The sequence below is a fragment of the Lemur catta genome, chromosome X (assembly GCF_020740605.2).
Source record: "Lemur catta isolate mLemCat1 chromosome X, mLemCat1.pri, whole genome shotgun sequence".
In the NCBI taxonomy this organism is placed as follows: Eukaryota; Metazoa; Chordata; class Mammalia; order Primates; family Lemuridae; genus Lemur; species Lemur catta.
Genome location: NC_059155.1, coordinates 21,118,337 through 21,139,026, shown reverse-complemented (window position 1 = coordinate 21,139,026; position 20,690 = coordinate 21,118,337). Strand labels below are relative to the sequence as shown.

General features: G+C 44.9%; 1 protein-coding gene and 1 non-coding gene across 2 annotated transcripts; both read left to right on the top strand.

Moving 5' to 3' along the window:
- Positions 1-14,299: 14,299 nt before the first annotated feature.
- On the top strand, positions 14,300-18,414 carry RPL39 (ribosomal protein L39). The gene is made up of 3 exons (XM_045538747.1): positions 14,300-14,396; positions 15,644-15,747; positions 18,174-18,414. The coding sequence occupies exons 1-3, from the start codon at positions 14,394-14,396 to the stop codon at positions 18,220-18,222; spliced, it is 156 nt and encodes a 51-aa protein (XP_045394703.1). The 5' UTR covers positions 14,300-14,393; the 3' UTR covers positions 18,223-18,414.
- On the top strand, positions 17,243-17,374 carry LOC123628979. The gene has a single exon (XR_006731854.1). It is a non-coding gene; the product is annotated as a small nucleolar RNA SNORA69 (small nucleolar RNA).
- Positions 18,415-20,690: the final 2,276 nt, after the last annotated feature.

The following is a 20,690-nucleotide window of genomic DNA, read 5'->3' as shown; positions in this document are numbered from 1 at the left end:
ACACTCTGATAAGAAGCAGATGTTATCATTCTTTGGCCTTCCAGAAAGTCAACAAGCAGAATGCCTTGAGCATCCCAAAAAACTTGCCAGGACCTTTGCTCTTGACGAATCCACTTTTGCTTGGACTGGACCACTTCCACCTCTGGGTAGCCATTGATTGATTATGCTTTGTCTTCAAGATCATATTGGTAAAGCCACATTTCATCTGTTAAAATTCTTTGAAGAAATGCCTCAGGATCTCAATCCTACTTGTTTAAAATTTCCATTGAAAATTCTACTTTTGTCTGCAGCTGATCTGGGCACAACAGTATTGGCACCCATTGAGTGGAAAGTTTGCTCAACTTTAATTTTTAGGTCAGAATTGCGTAAGCTGAACCAGTTGAGATGTCTGGTGGTGGCTATTGTTTCTGTTGTTAATCATTGGTCCTCTTCAATTAGGGCACAAACAAGGTTAATTTTTTCCTCCAAAATTGATGTGGGTGGTCTGCCACTGCAGGCTTCATTGTCAACATCATTTTGTCCCTTCTTAAAATGAGTTAGCCATTTGTAAACTGCTGATTTCTTTGGGGCATTGTCCCCATAAACTTTTTGTAAAGCATCAATGATTTCACCATTCTTCCACCTAAGCTTCAACCATAAATTTGATGTTTGTCCTTGCTTCAATTGTAGCAGAATTCACATTGCTCTCATAGGGGCTTTTTTCAAAAACACTGATGTCTTATCCTTTTTAGTGCCAAATCCTGTTCACACGTTATAACAAGTTAGTATGAGTTTATTTTGGTACCAAAAAAAATGGAAATCCATGCATAGTTTTTTCATAATACATATTTTCCATGAACTTTTTGAAGATCCCTTGTATGCCCATGAAAAAAAATGGAGATAGATAAACGGTGTTGATGAAAGATTATTTTAAATATGAGAAATCAAATATATTTAGAAGCCAAAAGGAAAGCTCTAAGAGAGAGGATGAATACCCAAGGGAAGATAGAACCAATAGTGTAGGTTTCCTGCAAAGACAGGTAAAAATGGAAGCCAAGGGCTGGGCACAGTGGCTCACACCTGTAACCCAGCACTTTGGCAGGCTGAGGCAGGAGAATCACTTGAGGCCAGGAGTTTTAGACCAGCCTGAGCAACATATTGAGACACTGTCTCTACAAAAAATTTAAAAATTAGCTAGGCATGGTGTTGCACACCTGTAACCCCAGCTACTTGGGAGGCTGAGGTGGGAGGATTGCTTGAGCCCAGGAGTTTGAGGTTGCAGTGAGCTATGATCATGCCAGCCCAGGCAACAGAGTGAGACCTTCTCTCTTAAAAAAGAAAGGAAGCCAAGGTAGATGTAAGAGGAGTTGGCCTTAGGAGAAGCAAAGCTCCTGAACCATGAGTTGGCATCACTTGCCTACTTGCCCAGCCTATTGCCAGCCATCTCAAGGCTGTTTTCACATCAGCACCTCCCTCTTGTTCTACTTGCCTGACTAGTCTCATTCTGGGTAAACCACACTTCCACACCCTACCCTCTTAAATTTCTTCCACTCATTTATTCATTTAGCAAATATTTACTAATTGCTGACTGTGCCAGGCCCTGGGGCCAAGGACTCAAATGTCCTTGAGGAACTCGTGGTCCAGTGGTGGCAAGAGACAAATAGAAATAATCAGAGCACAATGCACAATGTGAGAAGGGCTGGAGTAGCACAGGATGGTGTGGGAGCCTCCTACTGCTAAGCTGCCAAGTTGCTGCAGAAAATCCCTAAACCAGTTCAACTGGTGAAACCACAGGAGGGACTTCCCTTCTGCCAAGCAATTTTTTTAATCCATCTGGAAGTGATAACCTTCTCCACAGTGCCACCTTTCTTTCTCTAGTTTGCTCCCTCACTCTCCTTTCTCATGTTGGGGGAGCGGGGTGAGGACCACTTCATAAATCATAATTTCATGTTCTTAATAAATAGCATTTGGTTTTTTGTTTATTGGGTTTTTTGTTTTTTTTTTTTTTTTTTTTTTTTTTTGAGACAGAGTCTCAGTCTGTTGCCCGGGCTAGAGTGAGTGCCGTGGCGTCAGCCTAGCTCACAGCAACCTCAAACTCCTGGGCTCAAGCCATCCTTCTGCCTCAGCCTCCTGAGTAGCTGGGACCACAGGCATGTGCCACCATGCCCGGCTAATTTTTTATATATATATTTTTAGCTGTCCATATAATTTCTTTCTATTTTTAGTAGAGACGAGGTCTCGCTCTTGCTCAGGCTGGTCTCGAACTCCTGAGCTCAAACGATCCTCCCGCCTCGGCCTCCCAGAATGCTAGGATTACAGGTGTGAGCCACCGTGCCCACCCATTCTTTTTTTTTTTTTTTTTTTTTGAGACAGAGTCTCGCTCTGTTGCCCGGGCTAGAGTGAGTGCCGTGGCATCAGCCTAGCTCACAGCAACCTCAGACTCCTGGGCTTAAGCGATCCTACTGCCTCAGCCTCCCGAGTAGCTGGGACTACAGGCATGAGCCACCATGCCCGGCTAATTTTTTCTATATATATTTTAGTTGGCCAGATAATTTCTTTCTATTTTTAGTAGAGACGGGGTCTCACTCTTGCTCAGGCTGGTCTCGAACTCCTGACCTGGAGCGATCCACCCGCCTCGGCCTCCCAGAGCTAGGATTACAGGCGTGAGCCACCGCGCCCGGCCTCCCACCCATTCTTAATAAACTCCTATAAACAATAGAAAAACAAGAGCTCATTTAATTTTTGCCTCCTTTTCTTCAGACACAGGTTTGATTTCTTTGGAAATAAAGACAGGATGTGGAGACAACTCAGATACTGGCTATCTGAACATTTATTGAGCACCTCCTACTACATGTTTGCACTGACACTGTGATAGTGAACACAGCACGGTCCCTTTCTCATGATGCTTACAGCCATGGAGAGTTAAGCTGCTCTTGTGGAAAGTAGTGATGCTAAGGGAAGTAGGCAGGAGAAATTAAAAGGGTAAGGGCAGTGAAAAAGCCATGGCTTGGGGATTCATGAGGCTTTAACACCTTCTAAATCAGGAACCAGACCCCCTTCCCAGCATGTAGACACAAGGTAGTCCTGAGGCAGTAATTAAGTTCTGATTTAAAAATTAAGATCTAAACTTGCTATGGTATTCACAGACATTATCTTTAATTCCACAGGGGAAAGGTTAATTAAAGGAGTTTTGTAACCTTTTGTTTGTATAAAGAGCTCTATATGTTATATATTTTCATGGGGGCTCCTCAGAACTTTTACTGTCTCTGGACTATCCTTTATACCACAAAAATTTATTATACCAGTTATATCATTATTAGGGAAGGCAAGGTAGCAAAGATAGGCTTAAACTTGGTGAATTTTTTTTTTTTTTTGGGAGACAGGGTCTCTCTTTGTTGCCCAGGCTGGAATGCAGTGGCTATTCAAATGCATGATCACAGCACACTACAGCCTTGAACTCCTGGGCTCAAGCAATCCTCCTGCCTCAGCCTCCCAAGTTGCTGGGAATACAGGCATGTGCCACCGTGCCTGGCTACACGTGGTGAATTCTTAGTATATGTTGACAGCTACATACATAAGGATTATGTATCCTTAGAAATCTCACATAAGAACTCATTTATTTATTCACCAAATATTAAGCTCTTACTACGGAGACATGGGTAAATGCATAACAACTTGTTCATTGCTATTGTACATATTAATATAATATTTGTATTTTCAGACTTTAAGGCCATCCTCTGTTTTCCAGCCCTGACCACCAGCCCAATCTCAGATCCAGCTGCCTCCTGGACATCTGCCCCTAGATGATCCACAAGTATTTTGGGTCCCAAACTAAACTCATGTTCTTTCCACCCTTAGTGCTGTTTGTGGAGGAAGTTAATCATCTATCCACTCAGCACTGGCGGTCATATTTAACTTCATCCTCACCCTCACAGCCAATCATTATATTCTGTTTGTCCAATCCAGCTCCCTCCTCTCCATCCCCCCACTCCCCTTGTTCAAGCTGCCATCATTCATTCATTCATTCATTCACTAAGTATTTTTTGAGCACCTACCATGTGCCATTCATGTTCTAGGCTTTGGGTTTACTTCAGTGAACAAAACACAGAATTCCTGCCTTCGTAGAGTTTACATTCACGTGGAGAGAAAAATAAAACAAGCAAAATATATATTGTTAGAAAGTGACATGTGCTTAGGAGAAAAAAGGCAGGGAAAGGGAATATGATGTTCATGGGTGGGGGTTGAAAGGCCTCAATGAGAAGGCAACTTTTGAGTAAATACTTGAGAAGGAAATAAGGTAACTAGCCCTATGGATACCTGGGGGAAGAGCCTTCCAGAAGAAAAAGCACATGAAAGGCCTTGGTGGAAGCATGGCTGGCCTGTTCTGGGAATGGCAAAGAGACCTGTGGCTGGAGTGGAGTGAGCAAGGAGCAGAGTAGAAGAGGATGGAATAAAGTCAGAGAGCTAACCTAACGGGGGAAAGATCCTATGGGGAATAGTTAGGACTAGCACTTTTATTCCAAATTGTGTATGAGCTGAGTTGTGACTTAATATTTTAAAATAAAAGAATCACTCTGGCTACTGAGTTGAGAACAGATCAAAGCTGGGGAAAGGGTAGAAAGAGGGAGAGAGGTTAGGCTACTATAGTAATCTAGTAGAGAGCTGATGATGGCTTGGACCAAGGTGGTAGTAGTGGAGGTTGTCAGAAGTGATCAAATTCTGGACATACTTTGTAGGTAGAGTCAATGGAATTTGCTGACTGGTCAGATGTGGTGTGTGAGAAAAGAGTTAAAGATTACTTAAGCAACTAGAAGGATGGAGTTGTCATTGAGGTGGGGAAATCTTCATGAAGAACAGGGGTGTGTGTGTGTGTGTGTGTGTGTGTGTCTGTGTGTTTGCTGGCAGAGGGGGCTATGAGGAGTTCAGTTTTGAACACGTAAAGCCATGAGACTGACTGAGATCATCAAGGGAGTAAGTACAGATTGAAGGGAAGAGATCTAATGACTGAGCTCTGGGGCACTCAAGCATTAGAAGTGAGATAAAGGAAAACCAGAAAAAGATTCTGAAGGAGCAAAGAGATGGGGGAAAAAAACAACTAAGTGTGTTGTCCTGGAAGCCAAGTGAAGAAAGTATCCCAAGAAGAAGTCAACTAAGGTAATGTTAATTTGTCAAATAAGATAATATTAGAGATTAATTTAGTATTTAACAACATGGAGGTTATTGGTGACCTTAAAAAGAATAGTTTGAGTGCTGGGTGAAAACCTGACTGGAGTGGGTTCCTGAAAGGATAGGTACCCTCTAGGATGGCTCTAAGTATTTTTAATGGAAAATAACAAGCATTCGCAAGGATGTGGAGAAATTGGAGCCCTCATACCTTGCTGGTGGGGATATAAAATGGTGCAGCCACTGTGGAAAGCAGTCCAGCAGTTCCTCAAGTTAAATGTAGAGTTACTATATGATCCAGCGATTCCATTTCTAGGTATGTACCCAAGAGAAATGAAATCAGGTGCTCAAACACATATTATCCACCAATGTTTATAGTAGCATTATTCCCTATAGCCAAAAAGCAGAAACAACCCAAATGTCTAACAACTGATGAATGGATAAACAAGATGATATATCCATACAGTGGAGTGTTACTCTGTCATAAAAGGAAATGACAAGCTGGGCACGGTGACTCACGCTTGTAATCCTAGCACTCTGGGAGGCCGAGGTGGGAAGATCGCTTGAGGTCAGGAGTCCTACACCATCCTGAGCAAGAGTGAGACCCAGTTTCTACTAAAAATAGAAAAAAAATTAGCTGGGCATGGTGTCACACGCTTTAGTCCCAGCTACTCGGGAGGCTGAGGTAGGAAGATAGCTTGAGCCTAGGAGTTTGAGGTTGCAGTGAGCTATGATGATGCCACTGGTGAAATCTGAATAAGCTCTGTGGAATGTGCTTAGGTGAATTTCCTTTTTTCTTTTTATTATTTTATTTTTATTTTTATTTTTTTGAGCCAGAGTCCTGCTCTGTCACCCTGGCTAGAGTACCGTGGCATCAGCCTAGCTCACAGCAACCTCAAACTCCTGGGCTTAAGCAATCCTGCCTCAGCCTCCCAAGTAGCTGGGACTACAGGCATGCGCCACCATGCCCAGCTAATTTTTTCTATATATTTTTAGTTGTCCAACTAATTTCTTTCTATTTTTAGTAGAGACAGGGTCTCACTCTTGCTCAGGCTGTTCTTGAACTCCTGAGCTCAAGCAGTCCTCCCACCTCAGCCTCCCAGAGTGCTAGGATTACAGGCGTGAGCCACCGCGCCCAGCCTAAAGTGAATTTCCTGATTGTGGTATTGTACTATAGTTATGCAAGATGCTAACACTGGGGAAGGCTGGGTAAAGTGTGCACAGGACCTTTCTGTCCATTTCTTTACAACTTCTTGTGAATCTATTATTTCAATATAAAAGTGTTTTTAAATCTCTGCCCTCATTGAGCTTAATTATAGTGAGGAGTTAGATAATAAATATGTAAATTATATAGCATGTTAAAAGGTGATAAATGTCATCAAGAAAAACAAAGCAGGGAAGGAAGGGGGATAGTGTGTTCATGGGGTGGTCTCAGTAAAGTGGTGACATTTGAGCCTTGACTTGGAGATGAGTAAAGAAGCCATGGGACACATGGGGAAATGGAGTCCCAGGCAGAGAGAACACTTAGTACCAAGGCTGTGAAAACTGTGGCAAGTTTGAGGTCAGTGTGGCTTCAGCAAAGTGAGTGAGGGGGAGAGAAGTAGAAGGCTGGGTCAGAGAAGTAATAGGGTCCAATGCCCCGTTATAATGCCCTTTCAGACCACTGTAAATGCTTTTATTAGGAGAAGGATGTGGAGCCATTGGAGGGTACTGAGCAGAGGAATGACATGGTCTGACGTAGGTTTTGAAAGGTTTGCTCTGGCTGCAGAAGGGAAGCAAGGGCAGAAGCAGGGAGACCAGTGATGAGCCGTAAAATAACCTAGGTGAGAGAGAGTGGCTCAGACCAGGGTAGAGGTGATAAGTTGTCAGATTCTGGATAAATTTCACAGGCAAGCTGACTGGATGTACTGATAGAGAGTGGAAGGTAAGTTTTGGTCGCAACAACAGGAAGAATGGAAGTGCCATTTGCTGAGACGAGAATATGAGTGACCCACTGGGGGTGAAAAGATCAGGAGGTCTCTTTCGGACATACTCAGTTCAAGGCATCTATTAGACATCCAAGTGGAGTGTCAAGAAGGTAGTAAGAACTCAGGGAGAGGTCCTGGTTAGAGATGTATGTTTGAGTGTCATCAACCAAGAGAGTATTTAAAGCCATGATATTGGATGAGATCACCAGAGGAATGTATATAGAAAAGAAAAGAGGTCCAAAACCGAACCTCAGGGCTCTCCAATGGTAAAAGGTGATTGAGATCAGGAAGAATCAGCAGAGAAAACTGAGAAGGGGTGGCATGCAAGGTAGCAGGAAAACCAGGAAGAAGAATAAGTGCCCTATAAAGCTTAAGAATTAAAAGGATGAGTTATATAAACATTTAGCACAGGGTCAGTCACACCCTAAACACTGAATAAACGGTAGCTATGATGAAGATGATGATGACAATATCATCAACTAAGGGTTTATTTGCTGCTCCTTCTGGTCACCAAAAAGAAAATGCTGGCTCTTAAATGAATACATTATAAAAATCTGGGCTGGGCACCATGGCTCACGCCTGTAATCCTAGCACTCTGGGAGGCCAAGGCAGGAGGATTGCTCAAGGTCAGGAGTTCGAGAACAGCCTGAGCACGAGCAAGACCCCCTCTCTACTAAAAATAGAAAGAAATTATATGGACAGCTAAAAATATATATAGGAAAAAAATAGCTGGGCATGGTGGCACATGCCTGTAGTCCCAGCTACTCAGGAGGCTGAGGCAGAAGGATTGCTTAAGCCCAGGAGTTTGAGGTTGCTGTGAGCTAGGCTGACACCACAGCACTCTAGCCCGGGCAACAGAGCAAGACTGTGTCTCAAAAAAAGTGAAAAATAAAAATGTGGATGGGATTAACATAATAAAACTCTAGCAATTAAGAAACTGTCATTCACTGGGTGCAGTAGCTAATACCTGTAATCCCAGCACTTTGGGAAGCTGAGGCAGAAAAATTGCTTGAGCCCAGGAGTTTGAGGCCAGCCTGGGCAACATAGTAAGACCCCATCTATGAAAATTTTTTTATCTTTAATATACACGGTTTTATTTTATTTTTTTATTTCAGAATATTATAGAGGTATAAACATTTTGGTTACATATAATGCCTTTGCCTTGCTCAAGCCAGGGCTACAAGCGTGCCCTTCCCCCATACAGTGTGCTCCACATCCATTAGTTGTGAGTTTACCCACCCCCAGCCTCCCATCTATGAAAATTTTTTTTAAAAATTAGGTAAGCATGGTGGCTTGTGCCTGTAGGCCCAGCTACTCTGGAGGCTGTGGGAGGATCACTTGATCCGAGAAGTTTGAGGTTGCAATGAGCTATGATTGTGCCACTGCACTCCAGCCTGGGCGACAGAGCAAGACTCCATTTCTAAAACACACACACACACACACACACACACACACACACACACACACACACAAAGGAAGGAAAGAAGGAAGGAAGGAAGAAAACTGTAACTATTAAATTGGGTCTCGGCCGGGCGCGGTGGCTCACGCCTGTAATCCTAGCACTCTGGGAGGCCGAGGCGGGTGGATCGCTCCAGGTCAGGAGTTCGAGACCAACCTGAGCAAGAGTGAGACCCCGTCTCTACTAAAAATAGAAAGAAATTATCTGGCCAACTAAAACATATATATAGAAAACATTAGCCGGGCATGGTGGCTCATGCCTGTAGTCCCAGCTACCCGGGAGGCTGAGGCAGGAGGATCACTTGAGCCCAGGAGTTTGAGGTTGCTGTGAGCTAGGCTAATGCCACAGCACTCACTCTAGCCCAGGCAACAGAGCGAGACTCTGTCTCTAAATAAATAAATAAATAAATAAATAAATAAATAAATAAGTAAATAAATTGGGTCTCAAGTTTCCTTTGTCTTCTGTAGTCCCTCTCTAGACCTAAGGCATCACCATTCAGCTGCCCAAGGCAGAAACCTGGGACCAAGTCCTGTTAATTTTGTCTCATAGTCATCTTTTGAATTTTTTTTTTTTTTTTTTTTTTGAGACAGAGTCTTGCTGTGTTGCCCGGGCCAGAGTGAGTGCCGTGGCGTCAGCCTAAAAACTCCTGGGCTCAAGCGATTCTCCTGCCTCAACCTCCCGAGTAGCTGGGACTACAGGCATGCGCCACCATGCCCGGCTAATTGTTTCTATATATATATTTTAGTTGGCCAGATAATTTCTTTCTGATTTTTTTTAGTAGAGACAGGGTCTCGCTCTTGCTCAGGCTGGTCTGGAACTCCTGACCTCCAGCGATCCACCCGCCTCGGCCTCCCAGAGTGCTAGGATTACAGGCGTGAGCCACCGCGCCCGGCCTATCTTTTGACTTTATTTCTTCTTATTCAACCTCATGTCGCTACCTTACTTTTGGCCACCATCATTTCTTTTCCAGACTATTTCCACAGGCTCCTACCTAGTTTGTTCAACTGTCACTGTAATTCAATCCAGGAATTTTTTTATTTATTTTTCGTTTTTTTAAGGCTAGTCAAGTGAAGCAGTGAGAGTGGAGAAGGAACAAAGGAATCTATAAGTGGTTGTGATCAATTAGTTGTAAACACCACTGCACTTGGACCAGCCTCAATCCAGGAATTCTTAATCATTTTTTTGTGGCATGTAACCCTTTGGCAGTCTGATGAAGCCTATGGACTTATTTTTGGAATGTTTTTTAATGAAGAAAACAAAGTAAATAAGATTACAAAGAAAACCGATTACACTACAATATAGTTACCAGGGTTTTTTTTGTTTGTTTTTTGAGACACAGTCTCGCTCTTTCACCCCAGCTAGAGTGCAGTGGTGTCACCATAGCTCACTGCAACCTCCAACTCCTGGGCTCAAGCAATCCTCCTGCCTCAGCCTCCTGAGTAGCCGGAACTACAGGCACATACCACCACACCTGGCTAATTTTTTTGATTTTTGGTACAGATGTGGTCTCCCTCTTGCTCAGGCTGGTCTCAAACTCCAGAGTTCAAGCAGTCCTCCCGCCTCAGCCTCCCAGAGTGCTAGGATTACAGGTGTGAGCCACTGAGCCCTGCCCAAAATATTTTTAATTTTACATTTATCAGTTTATTATAAAGGATACAGATGAAGAGGTACATAGAGAGAGGTATGGGGGAAGGAGCGCAGAGCTTCCATGCCCTCTTGCTGGGGTGGGGCGAGTGTGCCACACTCTAGGAGCTCAGCAACCTGGAAGCCCCTCAAATCTTGCAGTTTGAGTTTTTGTAGAGGTTAATCTCCAGTCCCTCCTCCCCCTTCCCAGAGATTAGTTGGGGGGGGGGGGTGGGCTCAAAGTTCCAATTCTCTAATCAGCGGTTTTCATCTAGGTCACCTCATTAACATAAACTCAGGTGTGATCAAAAGGGGCACATAATGAATACAAAAGACATTCCTAACATGCAGGAAACTCTAAGAGTTTTAGGGGCTCTGTGACTGGCTGGAGACAAAGACCAAATATACTTCATATGGTACCACACACAAATTAGGCTTTCAATAAATTACCCTGCCTCAAGTGCTATAAAGAAAAGGTACAGGGTGCTATGAGAAGGTATAACATGATCCTCATGACAACTCCGTGAAGCATGTATGTGATGCTTTGCCAAAGGTACAGAGGCAGGCAGACCTAAACTAGGTTGTAGGAGAAATCAGACACACTAACTCTTTAACTGGAATAACAAATTAACAACAACTATAAAGTATAATTTTGAAAATGGGAAAAAAAATCATCAACCAAACTTATTTTTATATTCTCTCGTAGTCCCGATACATAGCTATATTTTGATACAATTGTAATCATGACATACAGACTATGTTGCATAGGGCTTTTTTCACTTAATGTATTGCTACTGGCATTGCCCCATATTTCCAGGCTTTAATGCTGGTATTATCAACTACTGCAAGACATTCCTTATGTGCTGGGCCATGATTTACTTAGCTATTCTTCTGTAGTTGGGTTTTGGTGCTTTCCACTTTTTCACTATCATAAATAACATTGCAGAGCTCTGGGCTGCTGCTAAGTTGCTTCCTTAAAGGTAAATTCTGGGGGGGATGGGAGGGCAGAGATTATGTGTTGAGAGGCACTGTAGTAGGAAGATCATGGGACTGTGGGGTCACACAGAACTGGGCTGGAATTCTGGCTGTATTTCCTAGTGGGGCTTGGTCTTCAATTCACCGTTTTCAATTGTGGATCAACACTTATTAGTGGATCAAGTCTCAGGCAGCATTAAAAAACAGAATGAAATAGAAGAGAATACGTTACCTGCAGAACTGTTTTGTTAAACATCTCCTTAAATGTACGCATATGTGTACTGGGTCGTGGTATATAAAATGTATTTTTTCATTCTGGGTGTGGGCAAAACAAGTTGGGAAATACTCCTTCAAACTTTCTAGTCCCCTTTCCATGGGCAATAAACTAGACTTCATAAGGATGTCATGAAAGTGTTCAGACTCAATCCTTCACCTTCTCCATCTCCACCAGCCACCACTGTAGCCCCAGGCACTAGTATCTCTTGCCTGGACAAATGCAATAGCCTCCTAACCAGCCCCATTACAATTCATGCTCATTCCAGGAAGAGTGATGTCTTAAAACCTAATTCAGATTGTGTCACTCCCCTGCTTGAATTTTTGCAAAGGCCTCCCATTCCCCTACCTACCTACGGTTGGGTAGAAAAGTCCAAACTCCTTACCCTGGCCTACAAGGCCCTCCCCCATCTCTTCAATCTCCTTCCTCTCACCACCCTTTGCTCACTCACCCTCTTGCTCTAGCCAGCCCCTCCAGGCATGGCCTTTGTACTTGCCATTCCTTCTGGAACACCTTTCTTGGGGACCTTTCTGGGCCAGCTCCCTCTTATCCTCTAGGTTTGGGCTCAAAAGACGCCTCCTCAGAGAGACACTTTGGGCCTGCCCATCTGCCCTGTGCCCACACTTTGGCCCATTACTCTTTTTAAATTGCCCTTCTGGCTCAGCTCGTATCCCTCTCTGGAACGAGGCAGTTTCATTGTTTGTGTCAGGGGCTCCGACAGAGGTGTGGGCCCCAGGAGGGCGGGGAGTTGTCTCTGGGACTTGGGGACAGCCGCGCCTCCTCCTGGAGTCTCGGGTCTGCTGGGAGCCCTCCCCGCTCTCCACAAAATCGCCTGGGTGACGCTTCCCAGTCCTGCCCTCGTGCCCAGGTCGCCTCCGGCCCAAAATATATATATATATTTTTTGAGACAGAGTCTCAATCTGTTGCCTGGGCTAGAGTGCCGTGGCATCAGCCTAGCTCACAGGAACCTCAAACTCCTGGGCTCAAGCAATCCTCCTGCCTCAGCCTCCCGAGTAGCTGGGACTACAGGCATGCGCCACCATGCCCGGCTAATTTTTTCTCTATATATTTTTAGTTGTTCAGCTAATTTCTTTCTGTTTTTTAGTAGAGACGGGGTCTCACTCTTGCTCAGGCTGGTCTCCAACTCTTGACCTTGAGCCATCCTCCCACCTCGGCCTCCCAGAGTGCTAGGATTACAGGCGTGAGCCACCACGCCTGGCCCGGCCCGGCCCAAAATATTTTTAAAGGAAATATGTGTTATAGTAACATATGGGCTTCTTAACACAGTTCTATTTGTGGCCTAATAACTAATGTCATTTAAAGGGAGTGATGACTGTGTAAATGATATTTAGAGACATCTGCATCAACTGTAATGTACTAGGAAACCATCTATGATTTCTACTGGTGACCAAATCACAGCCATTGATTGCTAACGCCACTGCGGTCTGTTGCCTACATTCGTAAATAAAGAAAGCGTTGAATCTCAGTTTGGTGAAAATAAAGTTTTATTTTCCCATCCAAGTTCATAGACCCTCTGAATTCTATACATGGACACTTGTGGACTCCAGGTTAAAAACCCTTACCTTAATCCACTGGTGTAAAAATGCTTGAGGAGACTGCAAGTATACATAGAGGTTTTTGTTTTTAAATGGGGAGATGAAAACAGGGAATGCCAGCTGTAAGGCTGGTGGCGGGCACCCCTCCCTCCCCTCCCTAATGGTAAAAGAAGAAGCCCACCAGACCTGCGAAGGACAATGCCTGCAAGGCCCAGCTAAGTAAAAGGACGACCACACCTGGATGGTTACCCTGATAAGAGAGAGTCTCGGTTCCTAGAGTCCACACATACCACCAGCCCCTCCTATTTCTCAATACCCGCCCTAAAACTGCAAGGGACAACTCCTTGTTCTCCCCACCATAAATCTTCCTGCCAAAGAAACCCCTACCCCCATCCCTAAAAACATATATAAACCCATTCAGACTTCTGGGCGATGAGACTTTTCAGGTCTCTCTCTCTCTCTCTCTCTCTCTCTCTCTCTCTCCCTCCCTCCCGGGACCCGAAAATCTCGCCCGGGTCCCTCTCTTGGGACTCGTTACCCTCACCCAGGAGTGCCCCAATAAAGCCTCTTTACTTATCCCTTTCAACTCTGTTCATCTTTCTTTCTCTGGCGCCGGCCAATCCCAAAAAACCTTACATTTGGTGCTGAAACCCGGGAGGGTGCTTTGACTTTTGGCTGTGCCGCCCCCTCCCGTGGACTCCGGTCTTAAAACCTTACACCAGCATCCCAAATGCATGCTATTAATTCTTGTACATCTATCTTGCCAAAGGTGGGCTACAGTGTCAGCATGGACTTTCTAGCAGCTAAGGAAAAGCTTCTGCCTCTGACTTTCTCAGCTTAAAACCATGATTGGCAACCTCTTGCCCTGTCTAAAACCCCAAAGCCGTCCCTAGGTCCTGCCCCCGCCGACTTCTTTAGCTTCCTCCAACAACACCGTCCCTTCCTTCCCACACCTCCCAGACAGGTCGAAGATGCCCGATTGCCCTCTGCCCGCCCACCCTGGCCAGGCGTTCCCAGTCCCAGGCGCGCGGAGGTGACGGACACCTCCCCGCCCTCCCTTGGGGTTAGTCCCGCCCATTCTGTTCCTGCAACTTTCGGGAGGGAAAGTTAGCATTAATCACGGGCTGTCTGCCTCATCCACGAAACGGGGTGCCCCAGCACACTGATGGAATCCTGGGGAAACCCAATTAACGGAAAAGAAGCAAAGAGAACTCCCCTTGACACTAACAAGCGCGCTTCCCCCAGGGGGGAGGAGCTAGGAAACGTCGGCCGGCGCGTGGCGTCACCTCCTAAGCCCCACCCCCGGCAGCGCCTTCTAAACACGTGTTTCCGGCTCCTCAGCCCCTTTTCGTCCCTTCTTCTGCCATTGTGCTGCGTCCCCTTGAGTTTCCCTCGCCATGGTAAGTCCATCGGCTGCCATCGGCTCTGGGGTGGCTTCCGGAGCCCCGAGGCCGCCGCCGGATCGCCGGGGCCGCGCTGAGCGTCGAGGGGCAGGAGCCCTTTAAGGGCTTTCTTAAGAGAAGGTCGACTTTTGCCACCGATGTAGTCCGCGGGCCTGGTGGGAATCTAGTTGAGCAAGGGAGCGCCTGGGAGGGGCTGACTGCGCCGGCGTCGCGGGTTCCAGGGGGTGCTTTGTTCTCTGGGCCGCCGCCGAAGGGGACGGGGATTCCCGCTTCCCTTCGCATTGAGCGAAGTGTGATTCTGGCACAGGGAGAGAGGTTGGGAGGCCACCCCAGAAATCGTGGCCTGAGTACGCCTGCCCGTGCCTGGCATGGGAGGGGAATGTGGGCTGCTGGTTTTCGGAAAGTTTTTAACTTGGTGCAGGGGAGCGAGCGTACGACATAATTAGGTTACAGGGCTTTTGTTGGGAAACCGTTTGTACACAGACTTGAGCGTCACCCCGTGGAGGCGCCTGGAACTGGGGGTGTTGTGTGAACCTGTCATTCGGGCATTCTCAGGAAATGCCAACAGCGGACCTGTCCCTGTCGCGGGTTTTTCCTGTAACAGTTTATAGAGAAATTAAAACGTTGATTGGCTTCTAGGTATGGAGGGGATCAGTATCTGATGTTTTGTAGCTTATTGCAGTTAAGATTCACACCAAAGTGGTGAGTGGGTTAGATCTACTGAATATCAAGGGCTTTGCGTAAGTCTTAATTAAATTACCCTTGCAGTGACACTTGAAAAGTGAGTACCCCTATTTTAGAAAGTAGGGCACTGAGACTCGTTAACTTGCAAGTGATAGGTGGTTCTGTTTGACCCAAAGTTGTGTTCTTTCCAGGAAGCCAGGTTCCCAGCCCTAGCCATTCCCCATGTGGTCATTTGAATCCTTGGGTGACAGCAGGGTAGACTGGAAGGTACCCCTGGCTGTGGAGCAGAGAGAGCCTAGGTTTGAATCCCAGCTGTGCACATTAATACTATGATTTTGGGTGGGTTACTTACCTCCTGATTCTTACTTTTATTTGAACGATGGAAACTATGCTGTCTGCCTTCAGAGAAGTTATGAGGATCATATGGTGTGATAGTTTAGCATTGAGAGATTTTTTGGAGTACATTAAGCACTTGGATGTTGGATTGAGAGAGTTCTTGAGTTTGAATCATTGGGCAGGCTCTAGTATCACTGTCTAAATTGATTGCATTTCCTTCACAGTCTTCTCACAAGACTTTCAGAATCAAGAGGTTTCTGGCCAAGAAGCAGAAACAAAATCGTCCCATTCCCCAATGGATTCGTATGAAGACTGGCAATAAAATCAGGTAAGAACACCATTGTCCTGCTTGGTTTTTGTTAAATTTAAGGTTACATTCTGGGCATAAATGTGCAATTGAAAATTACATGCAGTCCATCTTCTAATACCATTCTGAAATCGCTTTTTTGGAGTACTTGGTTTCTGCATTTTACCCAGACCACAACTGGGCTTAGGGGCAGACCCTTTTTCTGATATGTGTTAATTTCCTGGTTGTCTTCAGTCAACTAGAGCATAAGATGGAAGGTTGTCTTACACATCCTGGTGGGGAAGACTCCATTTTTGAAGCATTTACCTTTGCTGATGATTGGGAAACTGCCCTCTGCTGCAGAAGTAGTTGAGTTGATCATTTCGGAAGAAAGACATTACTGGAATAGCAATAGAGGACCTCCAACGTCATGCTGGCTAGGTCCAGGCAAAGGAAGACAGACCTAAGACTCAGGTCTCCTGCATGCCTTTTAGCCCATTGTTCTTTGGACCAGGTGGGCCTTAGAGATGGGTCTTGAGGGGAAGAAAAATAAGCATCAAAAATAAGTGCAGGCCGGGCGTGGTGGCTCACGCCTGTAATCCTAGCACTCTGGGAGGCCGAGGCGGGTGGATCGCTCGAGGTCAGGAGTTCAAGACCAGCCTGAGCAAGACCGAGACCCCGTCTCTACTAAAAAATAGAAATTATCTGGCCAACTAAAAATATATATAGAAAAAAAATTAGCCGGGCATGATGGCGCATGCCTGTAGTCCCAGCTACTCGGGAGGCTGAGGCAGTAGGATTGCTTAAGCCCAGGAGTTTGAGGTTGCTGTGAGCTAGGCTGATGCCACGGTACTCACTCTAGCCCGAGCAACAGAGCAAGACTGTGTCTCAAAAAAAAAAAAAATAATAAGTGCAATAAGCTCAGCAATGTAAGATCATTTGTGCATATTAACATATTTAGGGGATATCTAACTGCACAGGCACAACTAGATTTTATTTATTTATTTATTGGAGACAGAGTCTCACTCTGTCGCCCAGGCTAGAGTGCCGTGGCATCAGCCTAGCTCACAGCAACCTCAAACTCCTGGGCTCAAGCCATCCTCCTGCCTCAGCCTCCTGAGTAGCTGGGGCTACAGGCATGTGCCACCATGCCCGGCTAATTTTTTCTATATATTTTTAGTTGTCCAGCTAATTTCTTTTTATTTTTTTAGTAGAGACCGGGTCTCGCTCTTGCTCAGGCTGGTCTCAAACTCCTGACCTTGAGTGATCCTCCCGCCTTGGCCTCCCAGAGTGCTAGGATTACAGGCGTGAGCCACCGCACCCGGCCATTAATTAGATTTTAAGACTTACGGTCTTCCCATCATAAAATATTGAGAAAAGAGCATTGAGTCACTAGGTGAAGTGGTATTAGTCCCATCTCCTAGAGCTGGGGGAAGGTATTTTGTATTTAGGGTTATATACTCTTGACCTAGAGAATTTGCACAATAGAATGATTTTTCTGTTGTCTCAGCTATCTTACAACTTTCAAAGTGTATTGAAAGCAGGTTGCAATTACAGTGCTTCATTTTGTGGAAGTACTGCCATTAATCCTGCTGAAAGAAAAGCTGTGTTAATTGTTTCGGTTTTGCCTTTATGGGGGTAAAACCATAACAGATGGACATGGACAATTCTGAGATTGCTTTAGCTCTGCAAATCACTGTTGCTCTTGGGTAGACATGAATGGGGTGTTCTTTATATAAAGATGATACAGGGCCAGGCGCGGTGGCTCACGCCTGTAATCCTAGCACTCTGGGAGACCGAGGCGGGTGGATCGCTCGAGGTCAGGAGTTCGAGACCAGCCTGAGTGAGACCCCGTCTCTACTAAAAATAGAAAGAAATTATCTGGCCAACTAAAAATATATATAGCAAAAAAAATTAGCCGGGCATGGTGGCACATGCCTGTAGTCCCAGTTACTCGGGAGGCTGAGGCAGTAGGATCGCTTAAGCCCAGGAGTGTGAGGTTGCTGTGAGCTAGGCTGACGCCACGGCACTCACTCTAGCCCGGGCAACAAAGTGAGACTCTGTCTCAAAAAAAAAAAAAAAAAAAAAAAAAAAGATGATACAGGAGCTTTTATGTGTGCATGAGTCATTAGGAGGGAGTTCAGATATATATGTATGTCTGCTGTGGGTCTGTTGAATCACGTGAGTGAAGGTACACTTGGGGAGAGATCTACCTTATTACTGATCCCAATTAAGAAGCTAGCCTTGAATCATTTTGAGAGGTTAAAATTTGGCTTGACTAGTTTATAAAAATATGTAGCAAGTCATTTTTTTTCACTCTCCAGAAAGAGGTCCAAACTTGTTAAAGGAAGGAAAAATGGGACCCTTTGTGTTTTGTAGTACTTAAAAGGCAAAGTTTATGGCGAATGGGAACAGCTAAATTGTAGTCATACTGCCTTTGTTATAACTTGTGCTTTTCTTCTGTGTAGGTACAATTCCAAGAGGAGACACTGGAGAAGAACCAAGCTGGGTCTATAAAGATTGCACGTGATATAATGGCACACATATTTATGCTGTATCAAGGTCACTATCATGTTACCATATCAAGTTGGAAATGTCACTAATATCCGGACAGACACATTTCATTGGGAAAAGTGATTTTTCTCTTTGTTTATATGGTCTGTACTAATAAGCTGGTTCAGTAATAAATATGTGAGACCTTTTGTTTTATTTTTTTTTTATTTTTTATTTCAGCTCATCATGGGGGTATATAAGTTTAGGTCATATACATTGTCCATGTCCCGCCCATCCCCCCCCCCCCCCCCCCCCCCCCCGAGTCAGAGTCCCAAGCGCATCCGTTCTCATTCTCCAGACAGTGCGCCTGGCACTCATGTAGTCATACCTCCATCCCCACACCTTTTGTTTTAATTGCTGTTATATTCTGGTTTGTGAAGTACTGAATTCCCCTGCCCCCTGCTAGACCTGACACTACACTGTTTAGTAGAACTATCTACAATGATGGAAATATTCTCTGGCTACCAAGTACTTGAAGTGTGTTTAATGTAAATTTTCATTTAATTGTAATTAAATCTGAATAGCTCCATGTGGCTGGTGGCTTTTACCCATTCTGTTATGGGGGATGCATATGTGTCATCTTGGTACCTGAGAGTGGCACATTCTTCCTTAAATAGCATCTGCATGTGCCATTCTATGATACCAGTTCTCAAGAGTAGGAATTAGCTAAACCAGGGGTTGGCAAACTGGTCTGCTGCCCGTCCTTACACAGCCGGCTAACTAAGTGGTTTCTGCATTTTGGATGATTGAAAGAAATCAAAAATATTTTATGATACCTCCAAGTTGAAATTCAAATTCTAGCGTCCATATAAAATTGTATTGGTACATAGTCATGCCCAGTCATTTACATATTATGTATGGGCTATTTTCACCCTGATGCACAGAGACTATGGGGTCTGCAAAGCCTAGAACATTTACTACTTGGCTCTTTACAGAAAAAGATTGCCTACTGCTGATCTGGATTCAGGAGGATTCACTTTTGCTTAAGAGATTTAGGTTAATTGTTGGCATTGCCTGACTTCCTGAGGAGCTGCAGCTGAGTGCACCTGCACAATGGGAATTTCAATCTATGTTTAACATTTTTCAAAGAACCGTTAGCATCTTGATATTTAGAGGAAATGCATTTAGCAAATTATTGGGCACCTTAAGAGTTGGTTGATAAATAGTTTGTGTGGTATGGTAGGTGATAAGGTCTAATAGGCCAATATACAAACCATAGCAGACCTTTTCTGTGGAATTAGGGTTCCCATGGAATTAGGATTGAAGGGGTTTGGTGGTAACTTGCTACCCAGTCGTAGGGGGCCTGTGCTAACTGGACATGGCTGAGAAGGCAAGTGGCAGATGTGGTGTGCTGTGTATAGCATACAGCAAGTGGTGGGATTGCACAGCAAAGGGGTCCCTGCCTGTAACCACACTAGGAGGTTCAGATGACAGCAATCCTTAAGAGCGCTGTGTTTACCAGAAGTTTGAAGAGTGGGCTTCAGTGTACCGAGCAATCCAGGAACCCAGGGGCTTCCACTGGATCTTTGGAACCTATCTCTCTTGGTAAGCTCCTAGACTTCAAATATTTTCTCTTACTGTATCATTGTTGCCTTCATATTCAAAGACAGCTGCTACTGTAAAGAGCAGTTGGTAAATGGTAACATACGTAAAAATGTTATTCAAACCAGAGGGACTTGATAAAATTAATAGTCACACGATGGAAGTTTCTAACCATTTCAGAACACTAGAAATGATTCAGCCTCATTCTTCAGCGTAGGTTGGGACAGCCCAACAGCCCTGGGAGGTTAAGTGACAGTGGCAAGGCCAAGGTCATACTAATGGCACAACCAGCTTTCTCTAAAGACCTTGGACAGGTAGGGTTAGAATTCAGAGAAAGGGAAGATGACATGGACACAGGTTTGGCTGCATATAATGGTTTCTTTTGAGCCTGGGAGTTGAATGCAGGTTCTGGATCCAGTGGCCCTTCACCAGCTTGTGCAATTGCCAGTACTTGTTTCCTCATCTGCAAAGGTGATCCTGAAGGGAGAAATGGGAGCTTAAGGTATGTTTTAAGATTTAAAGAAAGTTACTGGCTGGTCCGATGATAGTGGATTATCAGAACTTACTACATTAGTGTCACTAAAGTAGGTATACAACCTCCCACTGCTAAATTTGACTGGCTTAAAAAAAAAAAAGCTACCAAAATAGTAAATTTACCTTCAAGAAGTGAAGCATAAGACGTCAGCTTTTGAAAGCCCCGAAGTCAACCATGTGGTGATAGATACTTCCCATCCCTTTGTGACCTACGGACAGGCAGCAGGACAGGCAGCGGCAACAGCGTGGTGGTTGAGTTTGCAGTCTGCAGATGACCAGACTGCAGTCTGGATTCAAATCCTGCTCTTTGCCATTCACCAGCTGTAAGCCGAGGTGTCCTCATCTGCAAAATGGGG

What these genes read in the sequence shown, in the direction of transcription:
- RPL39 (XM_045538747.1), top strand. An exon ending in AAGACTGGCAATAAAATCAG is followed by an intron (nt 15,748 to 18,173) that starts GTAAGAACACCA and finishes TCTTCTGTGTAG; the next exon opens with GTACAATTCCAAGAGGAGAC.